This window comes from Cryptomeria japonica, chromosome 8, assembly GCF_030272615.1.
Source record: "Cryptomeria japonica chromosome 8, Sugi_1.0, whole genome shotgun sequence".
NCBI classification, from domain to species: domain Eukaryota; kingdom Viridiplantae; phylum Streptophyta; class Pinopsida; order Cupressales; family Cupressaceae; genus Cryptomeria; species Cryptomeria japonica.
The window spans coordinates 331,843,014-331,865,416 of NC_081412.1; the positions used below are offsets into that span (position 1 = coordinate 331,843,014).

At 40.0% G+C, this 22,403-nt stretch overlaps 1 protein-coding gene across 4 annotated transcripts in view; it reads left to right on the forward strand.

Moving 5' to 3' along the window:
* The window catches only part of LOC131061524 (sodium-dependent phosphate transport protein 1, chloroplastic), a 313,012-nt gene that overhangs the window by 115,741 nt on the left and 174,868 nt on the right, over positions 1 to 22,403 (forward strand). For all 4 annotated transcript variants that reach the window (XM_057995252.2, XM_057995254.2, XM_057995251.2 and 1 more), the window contains exon 5: positions 14,579 to 14,794. In XM_057995252.2, the coding sequence (XP_057851235.1) occupies positions 14,579 to 14,794 (216 nt within the window). The remainder of the gene's footprint in view (positions 1 to 14,578; positions 14,795 to 22,403) is intronic.

The following is a 22,403-nucleotide window of genomic DNA, read 5'->3' on the forward strand; positions in this document are numbered from 1 at the left end:
GTCTTCAATGCGATGAACATGCACAAAGGATTTCTTGATCTTCTCGTTCATACCTCTATAATCAAAATTAGCTCTAGGTTTGAACCTCTTAAGCTTGATTTCCTGCAATTCAGCCTCCATGGCCTTAGCCTTCACAGATGTGACAAGGGAGTATCGACCAATTTTCAATGGGTTTGTGCTAGAGATCCCCATTCCAACCTTGTGTCTAGCAGACTGAAAAGTATGAACAGCCATAATCTGTCTTCCCAACTCCATAAGAATTATCTTATCGGTTGGGTATCTTGGAAGCATGTATGGCTGACCATCATAGCATTCAATCCTCATATAGGTGAAGGTGGGAAATTGCAGGAACAAACACCCATACTCAGACACTTTGACCCATGCCTCATCTGATACTCTTTTGTTCCTGAGATCCATGTCAAACTGACACATGAAATATCCGAAGAATGCATCTTGAACTCTTCTGAAATGCAGTCTGCTGGGTTTCAATGGCAACTGGTCATAATATTCCCAAACTGGTATAAGCGAGCGATCACCCTTGGTAGAAAGACCTGGAAAGTGTCTAAGTGACGCTGCTAAATATACCAAATAAGAATTCATGAAGAAGGTCATAGTGGTAGGAACTGCTGCAAGTTGTTCGCACAAGGCATCGCTGATGATTTCACCCCATGAAATGTGATGCGACTGTCGTATGAACGTAATGAATTGGTACATCCATGGCTCAAAGACATTGGAGTGCTCAAGGCCCATCATCCTGCTGAGAAGAGTGATGGTGTCTCCTATCTCCCACTTGAAATCACAACGGTACAACTTTGCCCATCTTGAGAAGGAAGGACGTGGCTCTTGGATCCACCTATTGATGTGTCGCTTGCAATCTTTTTCCCTTTTCGCATAATACTCTGCTGCACTTTCTTTGGTGATTTCCATATAAACAGGTGCAGGAGGTATTCTGAAAACCTTCTCGATTGTATCCGCATCAAGGCGAATTATAGCTTCACCATCATCATTTTTGATGACTCTTAATTCCTTATCAAAATGATGGGCGCATGCAAGAACAAACTCAGGTTCTAGGGCAGCCACTGGGAAAGAAGATGCATGATGGATATGGCTATCCAACAGCCGCTGCAAGTTGTTATCCTGTGGATCTTCTACCCTGTTGATGAATTCTGCCATATCAACGTGCCCTATTTCCGTGTCCCAGATGCGATCCAAAGGAGAAGAAACTTGGGAAGGTGTGACCTCATTCTGGTATTTGTCATATTTGTATTTCATTTTCTTTGGAGTTGGAGATGCCGGCAAATCTGACATTGATTGTGAACCTGGAATGTTGTGATGAAGACTTAAAAGAGTTAAGGCAACATCATAGTCAGCTGCAAATATCATTCTTCCTTCTTCAAATGGGTAAAACTTTGATTTCTGAATTTCACGGTTTTGTGAGAGGAAGAGGGGAGATATGTAGAAATGGGAAAATCTTGACTTTGACCAATTTCGGATCTTGGGAGAATTTTTGCAAGTATACAAGTTGGAAAGGACATACATGCAATCGGGGTTTTAAAACCCAAATACAAGTACACTTGTAAATTCGAAAATGGAGAAATGGACGAAAAATGAGATTTTGACTTGCGGGAAATGATGGAAATGGAAAGTACGGATATGGGGAACATGAATGGATAGAAATGGGAATATCTGGGAAAGTCATTTTCATGAGAAAGGGAAGAACTCTTCAACATGTAATCCGGTTTTTAAAACCTGAATTTGCAAGGGAGGGGTATTTCACACTTTTCAACTTGGAATTTTAACCAAAAATGATTAAATTCCTTAACCGTAGGGGAAGAACAAGAATTTCCAGCGAACTTGTAATCGAGATTAAAAATCCCGAATACAAGTTAAGAGGGAATTTTGGGAAGAACAATGCAATTCAACAATTGCATATTAAGGGGAAGATTTCTTTCACGAAAACCAATTTATGGGGGAAGAACATCACATGCCAAAAATGCAACTAATAACGAAAAATAAAGAAAACAAGAAAATAATAAAACGAAGGGAAGAAAGGAAAGAGAACATACCTTTCTTAAAAATGCAAAATGCTTCTCCAATAATGCAACAATTGTTGGAATGAAGAAGCAAAACTGGTGAAAAGGAGCAATCCGGAATGTCAAACCCTTATCACGTTTTTTGTAAAAATGCCCCAAACTGATAAATATAGCAGCAATCTCAAACTTGGAGGACCAAAATGCCAATGAGAGTGTGCATCCAAGTTTATTAGAGCAAAACGCCTAAGGAGGAAGAAGAAGCAATGATGCCAAATGTTGAAAACGTTGCCAAAGGGAATCACGTGGCCACCATTATAAACTCCAACGACATCATTAAATGGTTTGAAAATCCTCTCACCCTCCACGCCTAGGTAGGAAAAGGCAAAACGAATTAGGAGAGTGGATTAAAAACGCCCAAAAAGTGGATTAAAAGAACCATGTTTTGCTGATTTGGCACCAAAAACCAGCAACAATAAACTCTAAATGGCGAAAAATGTGTTTGTGAAAGCATGAGAATAGGATAGAATCCTAAACGCCTTGCATCTCCAGCAAATCTCCCCAAAAAATCGGTTTGACATCTTCAACAAATCCATTTTCCATGCAAATCGGGTTTTAGAAGACACATGACAAGTTCGAATTGCCCAAAATGAAGCAAATCAGGTTTTAGAGAGAAAATAACAAGTTTTATTTTCACTTTTTCCACTTACATGCCAAAATTGGGTTTTTTAAGACAAATGGCAAGTTTAAAAATTCACTTTTTCACTTACCAAGCCAAAATCGGGATTTTTTGGACAAATGACAAGTTTAAAAATTGTCAAAAATGCATTTGCAAGGCAAAATCGGGTTTTTTGAAGCAAACTGCAAGTTTAAAATACTTGTAAAACGGAAATAAAATCCCTACAAGAAGTTAGAAACACTTGCACATATGTAATGGGGATTTAAAATCCCTATTACATGTAAAAACCATTAAAGTAGGGGTTTTTTGACCAAACTACAAGTTTACTTGCAGTTGAGCCAAAAAATCCCTATTTTAACTAAAAATGACCAAAAAACAATAAAAAGATAAAAACATCAAAGGGGAAACTTAAAATAAATTACAAGTGACATATTTAAAATAAAAGTGCACATGTAATTGGTCAAAAATTCCCCTACAAAGACCAAAACAATGAATATCATGAAAACTTGTAGTTTGAAGAAAATTTCCCACCTGTAGTTTGGGTTTTAAAACCCGAAATTGAAGGAAAGGCATAGCAAACGAACCCAAAATTGGACGAAATTCGAAACGTAGTTCGAGAATGAACTGAGGATTAAGCCAGTCCAAGGATTAGTCAAAACTTTGCCTCGAGAAGCGTGCCATAGAGTAAAATTTCTCATTTTTTCATAAAAATTTCACCGTAGTGGTCCTTCATTTTTGGAAACAAAAATGAGGACAACAGAAATAATGCTTTGATCTAACAAATAAATATTAGAATATAAATCTAAAGAATTCTTAAGTTAATATCAGGAAAATGAATATGTTTTCTTGTTAAGTTGGAAAGGAGAAGATCCTAATAAGGAGCATTACAATTGGTTTGACACTTGCATTAAGAACTATGGATGTAAAATAGATGAACACTTTACTTACTAATAGATTAATTGATTGAACTATGGAATATAACTGATTTGATTCATGTTAAGATAGTTTTGTCTCTTAATCGATTTAGTTAAGTTATAAATATATTGGAAATCAATTAATTATGGTTAAAACTATCTTGAACCAAGTAGGGGACATTACATCAGACTTATTCTGCTGGCACGTCATACACTCACGGACATGACATAGAACATCATCTTTGAGACCCTTCCAAGAGAATCTCTCCCGAACCGCCCTGTAAGTCTTACCATACCCTGGGTATCCTGTGGTAGGAGTATCATGGTAAGCATGCAGAATCTGTTCCTTCAACTGAGAACCCGGAACAAGATATACCCTGCCTTTGTAGTAAATGACATCATCCACCACACTGTACCTATCATCCAATACCAATCCATCCATGTTTTGGAGTACTCAACTAAAAGTTGAGCCTTCCAATCTTCTGAAATCTCACTCAATGAGCATAGGGCAGCAAGTGATGGTTTCCTAGAAAGTGCATCAACAACAGTATTATTCTTTCCCTTAATGAATTTGATGTCAAAATCATAGGTCTGGATCTTGCTTACCCATTTTTGTTGACGATCATTGAGCTCTGTCTAATCAAGGAAATACTTCAAACTATTGTGGTCTGTTCTTACCATGAATTTGCTGCCAACAAGATACTGTCTAAACTTGGCTAATGCATGCATAATAGCCAACATTTCTTTATCATATGTAGAATACAACCTCTCATTATCACGCAACTTCCTACTCTCGTAAGCAATGGGATGTCTGTTCTGCATCAACATCGCTCCAATGCCCACACTTGAAGCATCACACTCAAGTACAAATGGCTGCGAGAAGTCAGGGAGTGCCAAAACTGGACAAGTGCTCATAACCTCCTTGAGTCTGTCAAAGACCCCCTGTGCCTGTTCTGTCCATCTGAAAGCTCCTCTCTTTGTGAGGTCTGTCAGGGGTGCTGCCAATTGAAAAAAACCCCTCACAAATCTCCTGTAGTAAGCACATAGACCGAGGAATCCACGTAACTTAGTAATGTTCCGAGGGCAGGGCCAATCACGAGTCGCCTGAATTTTCTCCTCATGCACCTTCACCCCATCAGCATTGATCACATGATCCAGATATAAGACCTCTCTAAGTCCAAACTCACATTTGGACAACTTAGCAAATAGAGACTGACTCTCCATGATGCTAAGTACCTCCTCAACATGTCTGAGATGGTCCTCCCAAGTATGACTGTAAATCAGGATATCGTCAAAGAACACTAGAACCGACTTCCTCAACTGCTTGTTGAAGATATGGTTCATACAGGAGTGGAAAGTGGCTGGCGCATTGGTAAGGCCAAAAGGCATCACCAGAAACTGATAGTGCCCATAGTGATAGCGGAAAGGAGTCTTGTGTACATCCTCTGCTCGTACACGAATCTGATGATAGCCTGAACGAAGATCAATCTTAGAGAAGTAGATAGCTCCATGAAGCTCATCCAACAACTCATCAATGCGTGGAATAGGATATCTATTCTTGATTGTCTTCTTGTTCAACACCCGGTAATCAATACACATCCGCAGAGTCCCATCCTTCTTCTTAACAAGCACCACAGAAGAAGCAAAGGGGCTAGAGCTAGGGCGAATGAAGCCCATGTCCAACAACTCATGAATAGTCTTCTCAATCTCATCCTTGTATGCTCTAGGATGACGATACGAAGTGGTAATCACTGGCTTAGCTCCATCCTCCATCTCTATCCCATGCCCAAACCCTCTATCTGGAGGTACACTAGGAGGTATGTCACCAAAGACTCTGCCATGCCAGTCCATCACCGACTGAATATCAACATGAAACGCCCTGCCATCCTGAGGTGTAGGTGTTTTGGACTTCACCAAACAACGTGTAGCCCAAATCACATCATCATGTCTAATAATAGTCTCCATCCTGCGAGAAGACACCTCTTTAGGTCCACCGTCTGAAGCTGCCCTCAAAATTATCTTCTTCCCGCCAGACAGGAACTCTAACTGCATGCAGTGGTGATCAATAATATACCTCCCAATACCCTGTAACCATTGCATGCCTAAAACCACATCATAGTCCTCCAGAGGTAGAATATAAAAGTCATCTGTCAAGGTATAATCCCCCATCTGAATGCTAAGCTGTGGAATCCTCCTAGTACATCCCAAAACTGCACCATCCGCAACCTTCACTCCAAAACCATCAAATACCTCAAACTGTAACCCACGCCACTCAACCAACTTCTGATCAATGAAGTTGTGAGTGGCCCCTGTATCTACCAAGCTCATGACTCGCTGCCCCTGTAATGTACCTTTCAATCGAAAGGCATGAAATCTGGGATAACTGGAAAGGGTAGCCATAGTCACTTTCGCTGCCACCAAGGGTTCAGGAATGTCTATCTCCAACTGCGGCCGTTCTTGCATAGTCTCCTTTGGGTTGTCCTTAGTATCAGTGTCTGGTATCTCCTCATCCCCAAACTCGGATGTTACCTCAATTAAGTGAACCTTGCCCTTACCCATGCAACGATGTCTGGGTTACCAAGGCTCTTTGCAGGAAAAACATAGTTTCTTCCTCCTCAATTCATTTCGTGTCTCCTGGTCCATCCTAGGAGGTCTAGCTGACTGTCCATCTCTAAACTGTGAGGTGTTGGCCTTCTGTGGAGGCCGCGAGTCTCTGAAAGTTTTCTTATTTGTCTGATAAGAAGTAGGAGTGGTATCCAACCTCAATGTCACATCTATGGCATCCTTAAGGGTGGCTGGATTGAAAGCGCGTACCATTCCCTTAAGCATGTCCTGCAGTCCCTCAATGAATAACATAACACTGCGCCTCTGGGGCATGTCAGACACCATAACTGCAATACGCTGGAACTCATTGACATAGGCTTCTGCATGCCCAGTCTATCTTAGATGTGCCAACTCCCTATAATAGAGCTCTATGTCCTTACGGTCAAATCGAGAAATGAGATGCTCAGTGAACTCTGCATAGGAGTGGATCATGGCGTGGTCCTGGGTGACCAATCCATGGTGCCACCAGTCGTAGGCAACCACCTCTAAATGCAGGACGACAAACTGAATGGCCTCACGTTCCGGCATGGGTCTCAGTGATAGATATATATCCAGCTTGTGCACCCACGCTCGTGCACTCGTACCACTAGTCCCATCAAATGTAGCCAATGTGATCTTCCAGTAGCTCTACTGAGGTCATAGTTTTGTTGCTGAGGCCTATAGCCCCGGTCTCCTCTGAACCTGGCGGTATCTCTACGCTGTGCACAATTTTGAGGAAAAGGAAAAGTATCCCTAACCTCTGGGGGCAGGGCTCCCCACTCAGCTGTAGCCGCCCTGACTGAATCGTGAAATTCCACTTCTGGTGGCTCTACCTGTACCGGCTGCTCACCTAGTATAAATCGAGGAAGTAATTGTCTATCCCTAATTGGTGTATGATGTCTCTCACGCCTAGGGGAATGATGAGAGCTCCCAGCTGATGTATGAGATCCATGACTATGCTGGCTTCCAGCCACAGACACTGATCTACTCTGTCTGCCTCTGTGTCTATCCACTTCCAACCGCTCCAGGGTAACCTGTATTCTATCTAAGGTCTGAACAATCCTGGGTTGGGTAGTGATGAGGGTCCTCATCAGCTCTCTCTCTTGTCTGTCTTCCTCAGCCTGATTTACTTTGGCGCCCACCTGTTCATCTGCCATAATAGGTTCTTGTTCTCTTCCACACTCACGCTCGTACTGAGCTCTTCTGCGGGTATAATATCTGTATGTAATGTTCCCTTGCTAATGTACGACAATATTGGGAGCGTGTGGGTGTGTACGTACGGTGAAGGTGAGGGCGTACGGTGGGCGTACGGTGGGAGGTAAGGCGTATGGTGGAGGAATGGCGTACGGTGGAGGAATGGCGTACGGTGAAAGGTAAGGCGTATGGTAGGCATGGCGTACGGTGGGAGGTAAGGTGTACGATGGGCGTACGATGGGAGGTAAGGCGTACGGTGGAGGAATGGCGTACGGTGGGAGGTAAGGCATATGGTGTGCTCCAGTGAATGTGCGGTGAAGGGTTGATCTTCCGTAAGCAATAAATTCTGAATGTATCGGATTAACAAATATGCAACTGGAGTGATAAACAATGATGAGATTCAAGATTTGCCAAATCCGGAACGAGTACAAATAAACAGAATAGGGTGAGGGGTGAATCTCACCGAAACTGCAAATACCAAATAGGGAGGGTCTTTCACCTCCGAAATGGCGGATACCAGAACTCCAACAGGAATTCGCACAGGAGAGAACAAAATATCAAATTTGCATACCTACAACAATGACTAACTCGGCCATATATATGGGCTCTAGGAAGTTTCCCGAAGGGTTACAAACGGGCCGACACCAAAAAGTTTATAACTAACTAATTAATTAAAGGGGCCCGAAATATATTATGAAGTATGGGGCCGTACAATAAATTATTTAAATGGACTATTTAATTATATCGGGGACATTACAGTCCTCCGGTCCCAAAAATTGCTTGCCCTCAAGCAATTGTAGACTCTGATGCTCCCCGATCTGTTCACTCTCCCAGATGATGTCATCATGTCTGAAGATTGCCTCCATCCGTCTTGCCGAAATTTACCTCATGCATCCATTGGACATTCCCCTTAGTACCACCTTCTTGCCATCCACTTCGAATGAGAATTCCATCCTCTTGAAGCTTTGTGTGTACTGGTCGAGGGTTTCCATCCATTGAATGCCCAAGATGGCATCTGTATCATCCAAATCAATCACGAAGAAATCGTCTGTCACTGTGTAGTTTCCCATGGTGATGCTAAGATGTGGAACCAGATGAGTACATGACAATAGATTTCCTCCCGCTACCTTGACTTTGAACCCCTCATGCTCCTTTGTATGCAAACCCCTCCTGGTGACGAGTGATGAGTTGATAGAGTTGAGAGTGGCCCCACTGTCCAACATGACTATGACCCGTTGCCCTTGGAGTGTGCCACGAACTCGAAACACACTGCACTCAGGAGTGCTGGTCAGGGTGGCAATGGTACTTCCTCTACGGACCAGTGTGGAGATTCTCTCTACACGATCTATGTTTTCTTTAGCGTCCTCCGTGCTTTGCTGACCATCTTCCTCATTCTCTTCTTCGCTGTCGGACAACACTTCAATGGCTAAGCATCGGTGTCCTGGTCCCCACGGCTCCTTGCCGGTAAAGCAGAGTTTCCTTCTCCTGAGTTCCTGCCTTGTGGCTTCATCTAATGATGGCTTCCTTAGGGCTAGGGGTGGTTTGTCATGTGAGTAACTCTCAGAGGAAGAAGATGAGGTTGCCATGTCACGCGCCTTCTTAATCGCTTTAGAGAGTGTGTTGGGACTGAACCCTTTCACCCAACCTTTCAGTGGTTCCATCAACCTGTCCATGAACAAGACCACCAATCTCTGCTCTGAGATGTCTGTTACCAACACAGATAGTCTCTAGAATTCTGTGATGTAACTGTCCACAGGCCCCAACTGCTTTAGTTGCGCCAACTCCTTGAAATTGAGTTCTGGATCCTCCCCATCAAATCGATCTATGAGCTTCTCGGTGAACTCCGCATAGGAGGTTATCTGGTCATGGCCGAGAGTGACCATTCCATGATGCCACCATTCATGCGCGACCCCTTCTAGGTGGAGTGTTGCAAACTTAATAGCTTCATCTTCAGGCATCGGGTTGAGTTGGAAGTAGGTATCTGCTTTTTGAACCCAGGCTCGTGCCGAGGTTACTCCAGTCCCACCAAAGGATGATAGGTTGATCTTGCCAACCTTCCACTTGATGTCATTGTTATAGTGTCCATAATAGCCCCGACTTCTGCCGCTCGAGTATTTCATCCGGAGCTCATCCACGGGGTTCGAAGAGCAATCTATTTGGAGTTGTTTTTTTAGAAGTTACTATTAAGTGTTTTATCAGGTAGTGCTATTCTTAGCAGTTCAGCGCAAAGCTCCAACCCAGTTCAGTTTTGATGGTTTCAGTGCTTCAGTTTCCGACTCAATTTGGCATTTATCAGTTCTTGAATTAAAAGTGATTTTATTATATATTATTACCTTAGCCTAAGGTTTTAATATTTTTATTTTTGTGGAGGAATGACTTGGGAGGGGAAATAAATGCTTTTTATCTTAAGTCTCATTTTATTTCCTAAGTCAGGTAGTGCCAGGAAAGGAAACATATTACACGCTTTATGATGTTTTTATGTTATAACTTCTTGACCTTGGAAAAGTTCGTCTAGGAAGGGTTGAAGAGGGGATGCCAAGCCTTGAGGGGTCATGAAATGAAATGCAAGTGAAAAAAGGTGAATTTGGGCGCCATGTGAATTTGAATTTGAGCCTCCGAAATCTATAAATAAGAGTGTTGAGATCTCATTTTGTTTATGCTTGATGAATGATAATGTTATGCTGTCAGAATGGTGCTAGAATTGAGCTACGAAGTTGAGAGCTTCCTAGCAACCATCAGTTTCATGCTTGAAAGACAGTACCTAGCTGATTATTTGTGACTATCTTTCATCCAGAGAGATAGATTGTGCTGATTGAAGAGATTTTTCAGTTTTGGTGTGTTGGGTGTGTTTCCAGTTCGTTGGTTTTTGGAGTGGCTGTAGGTGATTTTTAGTCATATCTTCCTACTCGAGTGTTTGTTTGTTCTGGGTAATAGCTCGCTAGAAGCCTCATTGCTGGGCCATTCATCATCTGGAGGCTCGTGTTAATTGGTTTGGTGTGCATTTTTCTCTTGCTAATCAAACTTCCTTGTTGGCCGTACATTTCCAGCCAACCCTAGGGCAGCGTGCAACATTTTCAGTGGCGATTTGATGGGGTTGTTGAGTTGGGTTTCTGATCGCCTATCCTCTAGCATTCGTTTGCCGCTGGTTTGGAGTTGTTTCGTGGAGTTTTGAGTGAGTTGTGTGCATTTCATTGTTGTTGGTTCATTTTTGGTGTTGCTGTTAGTTTCATTTCAGTTTGATTTAGTGTGTGAATTGGGTTGCAATTCTTAGTGTGTCCACTGTAATCTCCAGTAGAACTTTCCTTCTATTAGAGTTGATAATTCTCTTGTTTTGACAGTAGTTGTAGATTTCATTATTGTAAGATTGTTTTAGTAGTACTGATCATTCCCTTTTCTGCAATTTTACTTGTATTTCCCACTGCATAAGTGGAACAAGCTGGCCATGCCGCCTATCTCTGTTTGTAATGTTTTCCCCCCGCTGCATAAGTGGTTGAGATGATTGTAATGTTGTCCTCCTATTGAATAAGCGGTGAGTTGATAGTAATTTTCATTTCTAGTCCTCCTACTGCATAAGTGGTAGAGTGATTGTTGTTTCAGTTGTTTGGTTTGTTCCTGGCTGGTTTACCGCCAAGAAGTTTTAGAACTTTCATCACCCGCTATATAAGCGGAAGGGGCTGGCTTGCCACCAAAGTTTGTAATAATTTTTAGTATTTGCAACTAATGATCCCCTCAACATTGTATGCTCTCACCTTCCCAGATTGGGCACTTGGTGATCAGAAAGTGGAAGGGTTGTAGTTTTTCAGAATTATTGTATTTTCATTGCTAACCCTAATGGGTCCTTATTGTGTTGTAAACTGCTAAATTTGAAAAAAAATTGTGGGGATAATACAATCTTAGATGAATAAGAATGATTAAATTTTTTTCTTGATTATTTAATATGAAATCTGATTTGTATGCACAAGAATGTGATAGTGATCTTTAATATAACTCCGATTGTTGTTTCTGATGTCTTGTCCATATAACCATACATTAAATTGAGTATAAGTTTGCCTTTATAAGGTATTGCTGCTTTGTAATATTCCTTGCCAATTCTGACCTCAAAATGCTGATTAGTGGCTCAAGGAATATCGTCAAACACTTTGCATACAATGTCTGAACTTTCTTTTATGTGTTTCTGTTTGTATTGTTTCAGTCTTGTATGCTGCAATTGATGTTTTTGAGTGCCTCTAACCATGAAAGGTTGACTAACAATGTCATAGAAATGATATGCCAATTGATTTTGACTCTTAAAATGCATGTGAGTAAAAATAATAGCTACAACTACTTGACAAATCATCAAACACTTGGCATGCAAACTAGAAATTATATGGCAGCAGCACAATGAAGTCTTTTATTGATTATTCTCACACCAAATAGTTAAAAAGATATAGCATGTAATTCCCAAAACTTATGATAGCAAAATTAGAGAACCTGGTATGTAAAATGCTTGCTGCAAATGATGGTCTCTACTCTACAATGTATATAATCTGCCAATTAAACACATCCTTGCTGTAGCTGTATATAATCTATCAATTAAATTCTTGATTTCCTGATGTATAATGGTAGCCAATATAAATCTCCAAGACTGCTGTAGATATACCTTCCAATCCTTCAAACCCTAGATGAAATCTTCCAAAAGTTAGCACAAATAGAACTCCTGGATGAAGCTCTCTCAAGCAATAATATCAGTTGGTATTGCATAGCCTCATAATTGCATAAACATTGAAGAGTTTTCGTTCTCCAATGCAATAGATGACTGTAACCCTTGTGTATTTCTACATTCAGCTCTCATATCAAAAAGCACAAGTCAAATAACATCAAGAATGAAAAAGCATTTTCTTTTTGAGTCCTTTTATAACCTCAATCTCCTTAATAGTATTTAAATCCACTTTCAAATCCACTTTAGGGTTTGCATAATAACTTTATTCAATATCCTTATAAGTGGGCGCCCAAGACTTGAATTATTAGATGCACATTAATATCACTTAAAATGATATTTTATATTTATCTTTTGACTTTATCAAATGCATCAATAAATAGGCCTCAAATATTAAAAATGATTAATTGCACTTTAAGTCACTTAATTGAGGGTCATGGCCCCATTTCACATAAAGTGACTTTAATAGTCAACCACTGCATCCACTGTGCATCCATTTGCCTTAGTAAAAATAATAAGAGTCCCTCTCAATCATCCTCTGACTTACTATAAATAGTAAATGTGTAGAACTGAGTCCAACAAAGGCCAAACCTGAACTTTGTATGGGAATAAGCCTCCTGCTCTGATAACTAAGTCCCTCTAACCAACTGCCTTAGCCTACGAGGGCCAAGAATAGGCTAAACCATCCAAAAACAATAACAGGCTAAAAAGGGGACATCACATGCTCTTGATTTATGATTCTAAAACCATGCATTAACCTTGTATAAGTCTGCCTATTATAGGCCTTGAAACTTGATTGCTTTACCTGATTGAAAACCCAATAACCATGCAGTTTTGTTATGAAGCCTTCCCTGATTTATGTACTTGAAATATATGCCTCCATGTTATAAACTTCTGTTCTACTAGAGCGATTCAAATCTGGAAATCAATAAATAAAAGTCTTCACACACAATCCTAAAACTCCTTTCTGATCTATATATATATATATATCTTTTCTTCTAAGAGATATACCCTTTGAAACTTGAAGAGACATGTCTTCCTCTTGGTTAATGACTTCTCTTTATTGCATTTCTCTTTAAATTACACTTTAACTATTATTAATGCAGATCGTACAAGTTCACACCTCTTGTAAGTAACAATTCATCGCACCTTTTGCTGTTTATAAACAAATGCATCATTTCATATAATAATCGTGGCTTGTTAGTGAATCGCACCTCTTGGAGAAAATGCCTTTTAATCTTCTTTAACAAATCATATTGATCTTTTTCTTGAATCACACCTTTTTGTGCTTTAATCATAACTCATTTATTTTTTAATTTTCCTTCACACATAAGACAGACCTGACTTCTCTAACAGAATGCACAACTTTATCATACCGGGCTTGTTTTTTAATATTCCACTTGCTGCATAGTTGTTCTATGAACTGATGTCACTGCACTGTAATAAGATACTCGATCATGAAGACATGAAGATAGTTTATGAAGATATAAAGATTGCTGCAAATAACTGATGAATATATTAATGTTTAATCACTGCTCTTTACTAATGGATCGCTGCATATCTTATGAATCACTGTTTTTCTGTCTCTTGAATTGCTTGCTAACTGATCAATCAAATCTGTAGATGAGATGCAATCTTAATTCCTTGGAGAATCCACCTTGCTATTATGAAGATCATTGTCTCCTCAATTTCCATCTTGCTTATAAACGATTATAGTGCTGCCTTTTTTCCTTGCACTATGTCGACCAACAAAAGACATGATAAATGTTCTTTGTATAAACAAGTTGCTGTTTTGGAAGTTGTTTTTTAATCTCCATTGCTGTCTAACAACCTGAGTCTGTAATGTCCCTGTCTTTGTAATGGCTTATTTATGTATCATATCATCTATAAAGATAATACAAGGAATTTCCTCAGAACTGTTTGCAGCATATCAGAATTACCTAATGAAGACTTGTAAGCATCCCTTATTTCACTATTCTAGCTATGTACAATATTGCTTCTGCTACTTGTTTTGCATTAGAATTTGGATGGGGACATCACATATACTACAACTTTCATAGGATATATATGGAATTTAGATGATTTAACAAGGAATGCCTTTGCAAGTTGCTTTTGTTATGGATAGTCCAGAACTTTGCAAGTGCTGTTGATTACTTTTCCTGTTTTAGTTTGGCCTAACATATACATACATGTAAACTTGTATTGATTCATTTGTTGATGGAAAACATTCTCTTTGTTGGACATTATTAATACAAATGTTGATGCAATATATTGAATCCAGTAATGCTTTACATACTTGATAGTCTAGTGATCTGCATCTTAGCCTGTTCCTGATTTGAAAAATATATTGTTTCTCAGATTGGAATCAATGCATTTATTGCACATTACGTGTATAGGTTGACTTGTAGATGATCTTTGTTAAATTTGATGCAATACTTTGTTGATAATTCATGCATCTTGTTGGTATATCTCTGCATTCTAGGGGGTTGCGATGCCTTCCATGAGCAATTTACTCTCTAGGTGGGTTCCTGTTGAAGAAAGAAGCAGATCATTGGCATTAGTGTATAGTGGAATGTACCTTGGTTCAGTAACAGGGCTGGCCTTCTCTCCAACTCTTATACACAATTTTGGCTGGCCTTCTGTTTTTTTTTCGTTTGGTTCTCTTGGTGCAGTTTGGTTTGCTACATGGCAGAAAAATGTAAGGTTTCTTTTTATATTCTCTTATTTTGAAATAATTATAAGAGAATTTGTGCATTTTGTAAGAACATTTGTGGCATTGACCTTAGTATAACTCTATCGTATTGTAATTGTAAAGAGTTCATATGTAATTGATTTAGTGTAACAGCAAAATTTTCTCCTCTCCCTCCTCTAGGTTGGAGTTGGATTTCTGTCATCGTTCTTACTTCAGTTTAAGCTGTACTAAAGCCTTTTTGTATAAGAACTTTATGCATTGCCAATAAAATAAAGGATGTTTGTACCCATACAAAACTGTCATATTGTGTTAAGTTTCCAAACAGTGGTGTATTGTTTTCCAAAGTGCAAGTCATGTTTTAGGTCTTGTCTAGTTTGTTTTTTGTTGTCCTTGTGCTTCTTTGATCTTGGCAGGGTCATGAACTGTCACAAGTCATTTCTCATGGTGAAAGGAAGAGGTTATTGATGGAGAAGTTACTAAATATGATATCAAAAGTGCACCTAATGGAAAGAAAGAGGTTTCAAAGGAACGAGATAATCAGGTTCAGAATTTTCTCAAGGTGTCACTTTACGGCACACTTGCATGAGTAGTAGTACTAACAAGATTTTTTAATGTACAAGGATGCAATTGTGTAAGAGACATACACCTAAGCATAAATAATTGGAATCAAAATTAGATTCTAGTTTAGAGGTATGTGTGGTAGGAACAGGTGAACACCTATACAAGCAAAGGGAAAATGACACGAAGTCAAACATCAGTACACACGTGCACACTTGGGGTACCTCATGAATGAGTTTTATTTTCAAATTTGAGGTCAATACTCAAGTGTGTGCAATAATTCAGGTGTGCACCTCAACAAAGGGCCATTCAATGAACTCAGATGTTCCAAAATCACTCACATAGGTGCATACTTGCAAGGAAAAGACACCCAATTAAAGAAAAAAATTATTCAAACGTTTGCACAAAAGTAAAGTGATGCATTTGATCAGAAAGCAACGCATAGGCTTGCACTTAGAAAGTTGGTGTATACTTTAGTAAAGAGGTTTTGATGTCACATATGGAAAAAGTAAAATATAGTTTCTAGGCGTGTGCCTAGGATATTGGAACACACATCATAAAGGAATGGTCTCCAAAATTAGATTTAGCATCATATTTAATGGTGCATCTTTGTCTAGGGTTATGCACCTAATTGAAAGGTGGTTGGAAAGGAAGAAGTTTGGTGCATGCATTGTCAATATTCTGAATCAATGCTTGCGTGGCAACTATACATATCTATGTTTAGACTTCTTCCATCTTGTCTGTCAGTATGAATCCTCCTTGTCCTTAGTTGATAATGCTGTTGTTTATCTCTATTTTTTTTTCATGGTTGCTTCCTATTCATCGGATATACATTGTTGTGCTTGTCTCTCCAAATGTTGACTGGCTGATCTAGTGATCTATAGATTTCAGGATGATGTCTTCAATTTAGCACTCTAAAATGACCCCCTTACACAACAATTTCACCCATTAGCGTTATCAAAGATGAAACATTGAAAAACATTACATGTTGGCGGTTAGTGTGAAGACCCCAAGTCCACTTTTACTATGATTCTCAATGTTTGCCTGAACTATTGATTGTTTGTTTTCTGATTTTTCTGAGTTTTATAGTTTTTTGGGGTTTCTTGCCATAAAAAGAAATGATTATAAAAACAAAGGAACTTCTGAAAATTAAAATCTCAATTGATAATATAGTAATAAGGGCAGAAATCATTTATTGTCTCTTATTCATTAATTTTGAAACATCAACATTCACATGCATACCCGGTTGATGATCAAATTTCTCCTCAATAATCTCCTGGAAAAAAGAAACCTCAAAATGATTGATATCCTCTAGAATTAATGGAACTTCTTCGTGCTTTTGATACTGGAGATTCCCCCTATGCTAGCTGCCTCTCTTCTTGAGTTTCTTTGAATTTTTGGTCGACTCCTTACTGAAAATTGTTCCCTACATACAATTCGCCACCTGCTGCAAATGAATTCTGAGAAAACCCAGCCGTACGGCCTTTGTAATTGATGTTAATAATCTGCCCAATAGCTTCTCTAATTCAGCTCTCCAATCTGAGCATTAAACTTCTTCAAATCTGCCTGAAACCCTTATAAATTTCCACAAATTTAGCACAAATAGAACCTCTGAATGAAGTTTTGTATGCCGCATTCAATGGATATTTCACCACCTCAATTGGCTGCAACACTGAAGAATTATCGCTCTCCAATGGCTGGCTGAAGATAGAAACCCTTGGCTTCTTCTCACAGAGAAAATTCATGAATAAGATGAACAATAGAATGAATGTTCAATTCCCAAGGCAAAGTATTTAACTCTCAAGGAAGAGTTCGATTTTCCTCAAAAAACACATTAAATGCTCATAAAATGTTATAACATTTCATTTTAATAATTGTTGTTGGCATTATGTGAACCGGCATGGCATTACGTGAACCGGCATGAAGACATATGGATATTGTATGTTGTCATTGATGTCAATATGAGACATGGTGTGAACCGGCACATGTGATAGGTGAAGAGAGAGGAACCGACATATGTATGAACCGGTTTATATGCCAAAGTGAAGCGGCATATTTGTTCAAGGTGAACCGGCATGTAGTTATGGGAACCGGCACATGGAAGCATTGTATGACTACCGGTTGGTAGGTAGCTTCCACTTCAGGGTTTCCGGTTGGAGTACCTCAAGTCTGTGTGACTCAATCGGTGATCTTTGTGTGATGAGTTAGCAGTATGATGGAGGACAGATCGTGTTGCCACATAAGCTCTGTGCGCATGAAGGATCTTGCATGAAGAAGACTATTCCTATCTACCTCGGAAATGAGCGAAGTCTGTCAAACGGTGATAACGCGTAAAGGGTTATCAGCCGCCATGAAATCGGTGGATAATGGACGATGGAGAATGTCTTGAGATCGATTCAAGATTGTTGCATTTAATGCAGTATGATTCAACGGTCAGGATCGAACCGTTTGAATTGCTTAACCTAACAGGTTTAGGTTTTAGGGTTTTTGCTACCGACCTGTATGTTTCCTATAAGGTCAATGTTGTGTTTCTTTGTGAAGTTGTTGGCAAAAGTTGTGAGTGTGTATCCAAGAGAAGTGATACGTGATTCTTGCCAGACCAAAGGAGATAAAAGATATCTGCAAAGTGAATGTGCAGAAGGTGAAGAGGAGCCTAAACGGATCTGCATTAGCATTGAGTGCTGTTAACAGATCATTGTAATTCTTGTTGATCTCTAACCACTTCAACAGTTGTAAAATCCCCTAACAGGGTAGCCTTAACTGGCTTGATTCAAAATCCCCTAAATCGGGTGGTTTTAACCGGCTTCATTCAAATCCCTTAACCGGGTAACTCGAGGCTAATGAGTTCCGAGAAGCTAGAGAGCTTAGGAGATCCTTTCAGCTATTGAGTTCTTGAAATCCTCTAACGAGGTGACCCTACCGGGTTTAACCCTTAACCAGGTATCCCTTAACCGGGTGATCCCTAACAGGATCGGTTCCTACTAGAACCTATTGTAATGTCCTTAACCGGACAAGGCTCCTAACAGAGCGGACTTCTAAAGAGTTCAAAAAGTAGCTTGTGGGTATTCATCCCCACCGTGGTTTTTCCCAGTTGGGTTTCCACGTGAAAAATATTTGTGTCATGTGAAATGCTTTTGTCTTTTGATGCTTTGTTTTACCTGTTAAGCACATGAAGGTTCTATGTTTTATGCCTGTCTATAAAACATATTGAACTCACTGTTGTGAAGATCTGATGGTCAGGTTTACCTGTTTATGCATGAGAATATAATGATACTGTAGTATTGAGCTAAGAGGAAAGCTTATTGAGTGACCGGTTCATGACTGATTGAGCTGTACTGGATGTTACGGGTTGCACTTTGTTTTACCGGTATCCCTGTTTTTTAGTCATTTGGAGTATCTACTGTCAAACCGGTTTTGGACTGTATTTGTGCTTGTACTGATTCACCCCCCCCTCTCAGTACCGGTTTGGTACTAGTGGTTCATCATTGAGTTATCAATTGGTATCAGAGCACTCCAGGTCCTCTGTGTTGTAAGCTTAACCACTTGAGGAAAAGATCCTAGTCAAATGATGAAGAGGGAAGGTCCAAAGTTTAACAGGGAAAATTTTGGTATATAGAAAGACAGGATGAAGATATTCATCAAAAGCATGGGTGTTCAACATTGGAGTTATGTTGAAAATGTATATGTTGTTCCTACCGGTACTCTCACCGATGACCAAAAGAGAGAGATACAAGAAAATGGGCAAGTCATGGAAGCCCTCATCAGTAGTCTATCTGACATTGAGTTTATTGATGTTCAGGACAAGGCAAATCCCAAAGAGGTATGGGATGCTCTTGAAAATATCTATGGTGGTGATGAGCATGTAAAACAGGCTAAGGAAGAAAGCCTGAGAGGGAAGTTTGAAGACATGCGGATGGTTGAAGGAGAGACCATTCAGCAGTATGGAATAAGAATAAAAACAGTTGTTGGAGAAATAATGAGTGCAGGTGGCAAAATAGAAGATTCCACTGTGGTAGGTAAAATTTTGAGATCCCTGTTGCCGGTCTATGCAATAAGGGTTGCTGCTATTCAGGAGCTGAGATCAATTGACAAGTCTAAGGTGTCCTTGGACTCCATCATAGCCAAGTTGATAGCCTATGAGTTGAATTGTTTTGATGGCAGCGTTCAAAAGACAGAATCAGCTTTTAGAGCCTCTGCTATACCTTCCAGAAAAGGAAAAGAGGCTAGCACTAGTGGGGAACCTAATCAGAGCGGAGAAATGAAGGATGAAGAGTTTCTGATGGAATTTGAAGAACTTCTTGCCAGGAAATTCTCAAAAGGAACTGGTAAATACAAAGGTAAGCTACCTTTGAAATGTTTCTCCTGTAACCGGATAGGACATATTGCTATCAACTGTCCTAATAGTGACAACAAGGATAAGCCGAAAAGGTTCAAGAAATTCAAAGGAGGAAACCGGAGAAATTGTTTTGTGGCAGTTGATGAAGGTGTCACAGATGAGGAATCAGAAGATGAAGAGAATGAAGACATTGTGTTTGTTGCTGTAAAGGAAGATGTGGCAGACAAGAAGGCTCTTGTCTCCTGGTTTGATGATTCCAATGAGTGGATCATTGACAGTGGCTGTTCTCACCATATGACTGGTGACCGGAGCAAGTTTCTATCCTTAGAGGAGTATGATGGTGGTGTGGTTCGCTTTGGCAATGATGCACCATGCATGGTCAAAGGCAGAGGGTCCGTCTGTTTGAATGGAAAGAGTAGTGCCGACAATGTGTACTGGGTTGATGGTCTCAGACACAACCTTCTAAGTGTTGCCCAGCTAAATGACAGTGGCCTCACTTTGCAATTCAAGAATGGAGTTTGTAGAATCAAAGGTAAAGATGGTAAATTGGTAGCCACCAGCATGCAGACTAAAGGTAACCTATTTCATCTGAATGCAAATATAAGTACATGTCTTATGGCTAAGCTTGATGATAGCTGGATATGGCATAGGAGATTCTGCCATGTGAACTTTGATAACATTGTGAAGGCTAGTAAGATCAAGGCAGTTAGAGGGTTGCCGGTGCTGAGCAAACCGGATAATACCTTGTGTAGAGAATGTCAATTGGGGAAAATGTCTTCCTCAACCTTTAAAGGTAAATCTTTCACTGCTGACAACTTGCTTGATCTTGTGCATACTGATTTATGTGGTCCTATGAAAACTAGAAGTGTGCAGGGTGATAGGTACTTCATGATTCTCACTGATGACTGCTCAAGAATGATGTGGGTCACATTCTTGAAAGACAAGTCTGAAGCTTTTGGGAAATTCAAAGCTTTTAGAGCATTAGTGGAGAAGGAAAGCGGTAAAAGGATCAAGTGTCTCAGAACTGATCAAGGAGGGGAATTCACTTCCAGTGAATTCAACAAGTATTGTGAAGAATTTGGCATCAAGAGACATCTGTCTGCCCCTCGGACTCCACAGCAGAATGGCCTAGCAGAGAGGAATAACCGGACGGTGGTTGAAGCAGCTAGAACCATGTTGATTCAAGGAAAGGTTGCTCACACCTTTTGGAGAGAAGCGGTGAGCACTGCAGTCTACACTATGAACAGGGTACTCATCAAAAAGGGTAAGGACAAAACTCCTTATGAGTATTGGACCGGTAAGACACCTGTGGTTAACTACTTTAAGGTATTTGGTAGCAAATGTTACATCAAGAGGAGTGAACATCAGGGCAAATTTGAAGCTAAATGTGATGAGGGAATATTTCTAGGATATTCCACCAAGAGTAAAGCTTTCAAGTGCTACAACAATAGGACTCAGAGAATTATGGAAAGCATCAATGTAAGAGTTGATGAATCCTCTGAGAAGATTGAGGAAACCGGCAGTGAGCAAGCTGTAAATGAACTGGTTGCAACCTTCTGGGAACCGGTTGTCAGTCAACCGAGTACCAGTAACAGTGTTCCTGAACCGGTAAATGCTGATACTGATGAAGATGAGGATGAAGAAGAAAAGCAAGAAGAACCAATTAAGACCATTCCTCGATATGTCAAGTTGAATCATGATCCCAAGCAGATCATAGGTGATAAGGATGCAGGAATCCTTACCAGAAGAAAGATCAGAGAAAACTCATGTATGATCTTTGAGTTTGAGCCTAAGTCATTCAAAGAGGCTCATAAAGATGAAGACTGGATCAAGGCAATGGAAGAAGAACTTGACCAGATAGAGAAAAATGGTACATGGTCCTTGGTACCCAGACTAGAGCATAAAAATGTCATTGGCACCAAATGGGTGTTCAGAAATAAGTTGAATGAGGATGGCACAATGATTAGGAATAAAGCCAGACTGGTATGCAAAGGATATGCTCAAGAAGAAGGAGAAGGCTATGGGGAAACCTTTGCTCCTGTAGCCAGATTGGAAGGAGTTCGTATGCTTCTTGCATATGCAGCTTTTAAGAGGTTCAAGGTATATCAAATGGATGTAAAATCTGCATTCCTAAATGGTGTACTTGAAGAGGAGGTGTATATTGAGCAACCAGATGGGTTTGCCCTATCTGAAGACAGTGACATGGTATGTAGGCTACATAAAGCATTATATGGTCTAAAGAAAGCACCTAGGGCATGGTATGAGCGCCTACATTCCCATCTTGTGAAGATTGGATTTGAGAGAACAAGTGAAGATAGCAATATCTACTTGAAGTTTGAAGGAGATCAGATCCTGATCTGTGAAGTTTTTGTTGATGACATCATCTTTGGTGGAGATGACAAGATGAGTCATGAGTTTACTGATGAGATGAAGAAAGAGTTTGAGATGTCACTCATAGGGGAGATTAAGTTCTTCATTGGACTGCAGATCCAACAGATGAAAGATGGAATCTTCATCACTCAGTTCAAATATGTCAAAGAGGTGTTGAAGATTTTTGGCATGGAAGATAGCAAATCGGTTGGTACACCGATGGTGACCGGTTGCAAATTGACAAAAGAGGATGATTCTGCACTGGTTGATGAGAAGGAATACCGATCAATGATTGGTAAGTTGCATTATGTAGTGCATAGCAGACTGGATATTGCACATGCAGTTGGCATC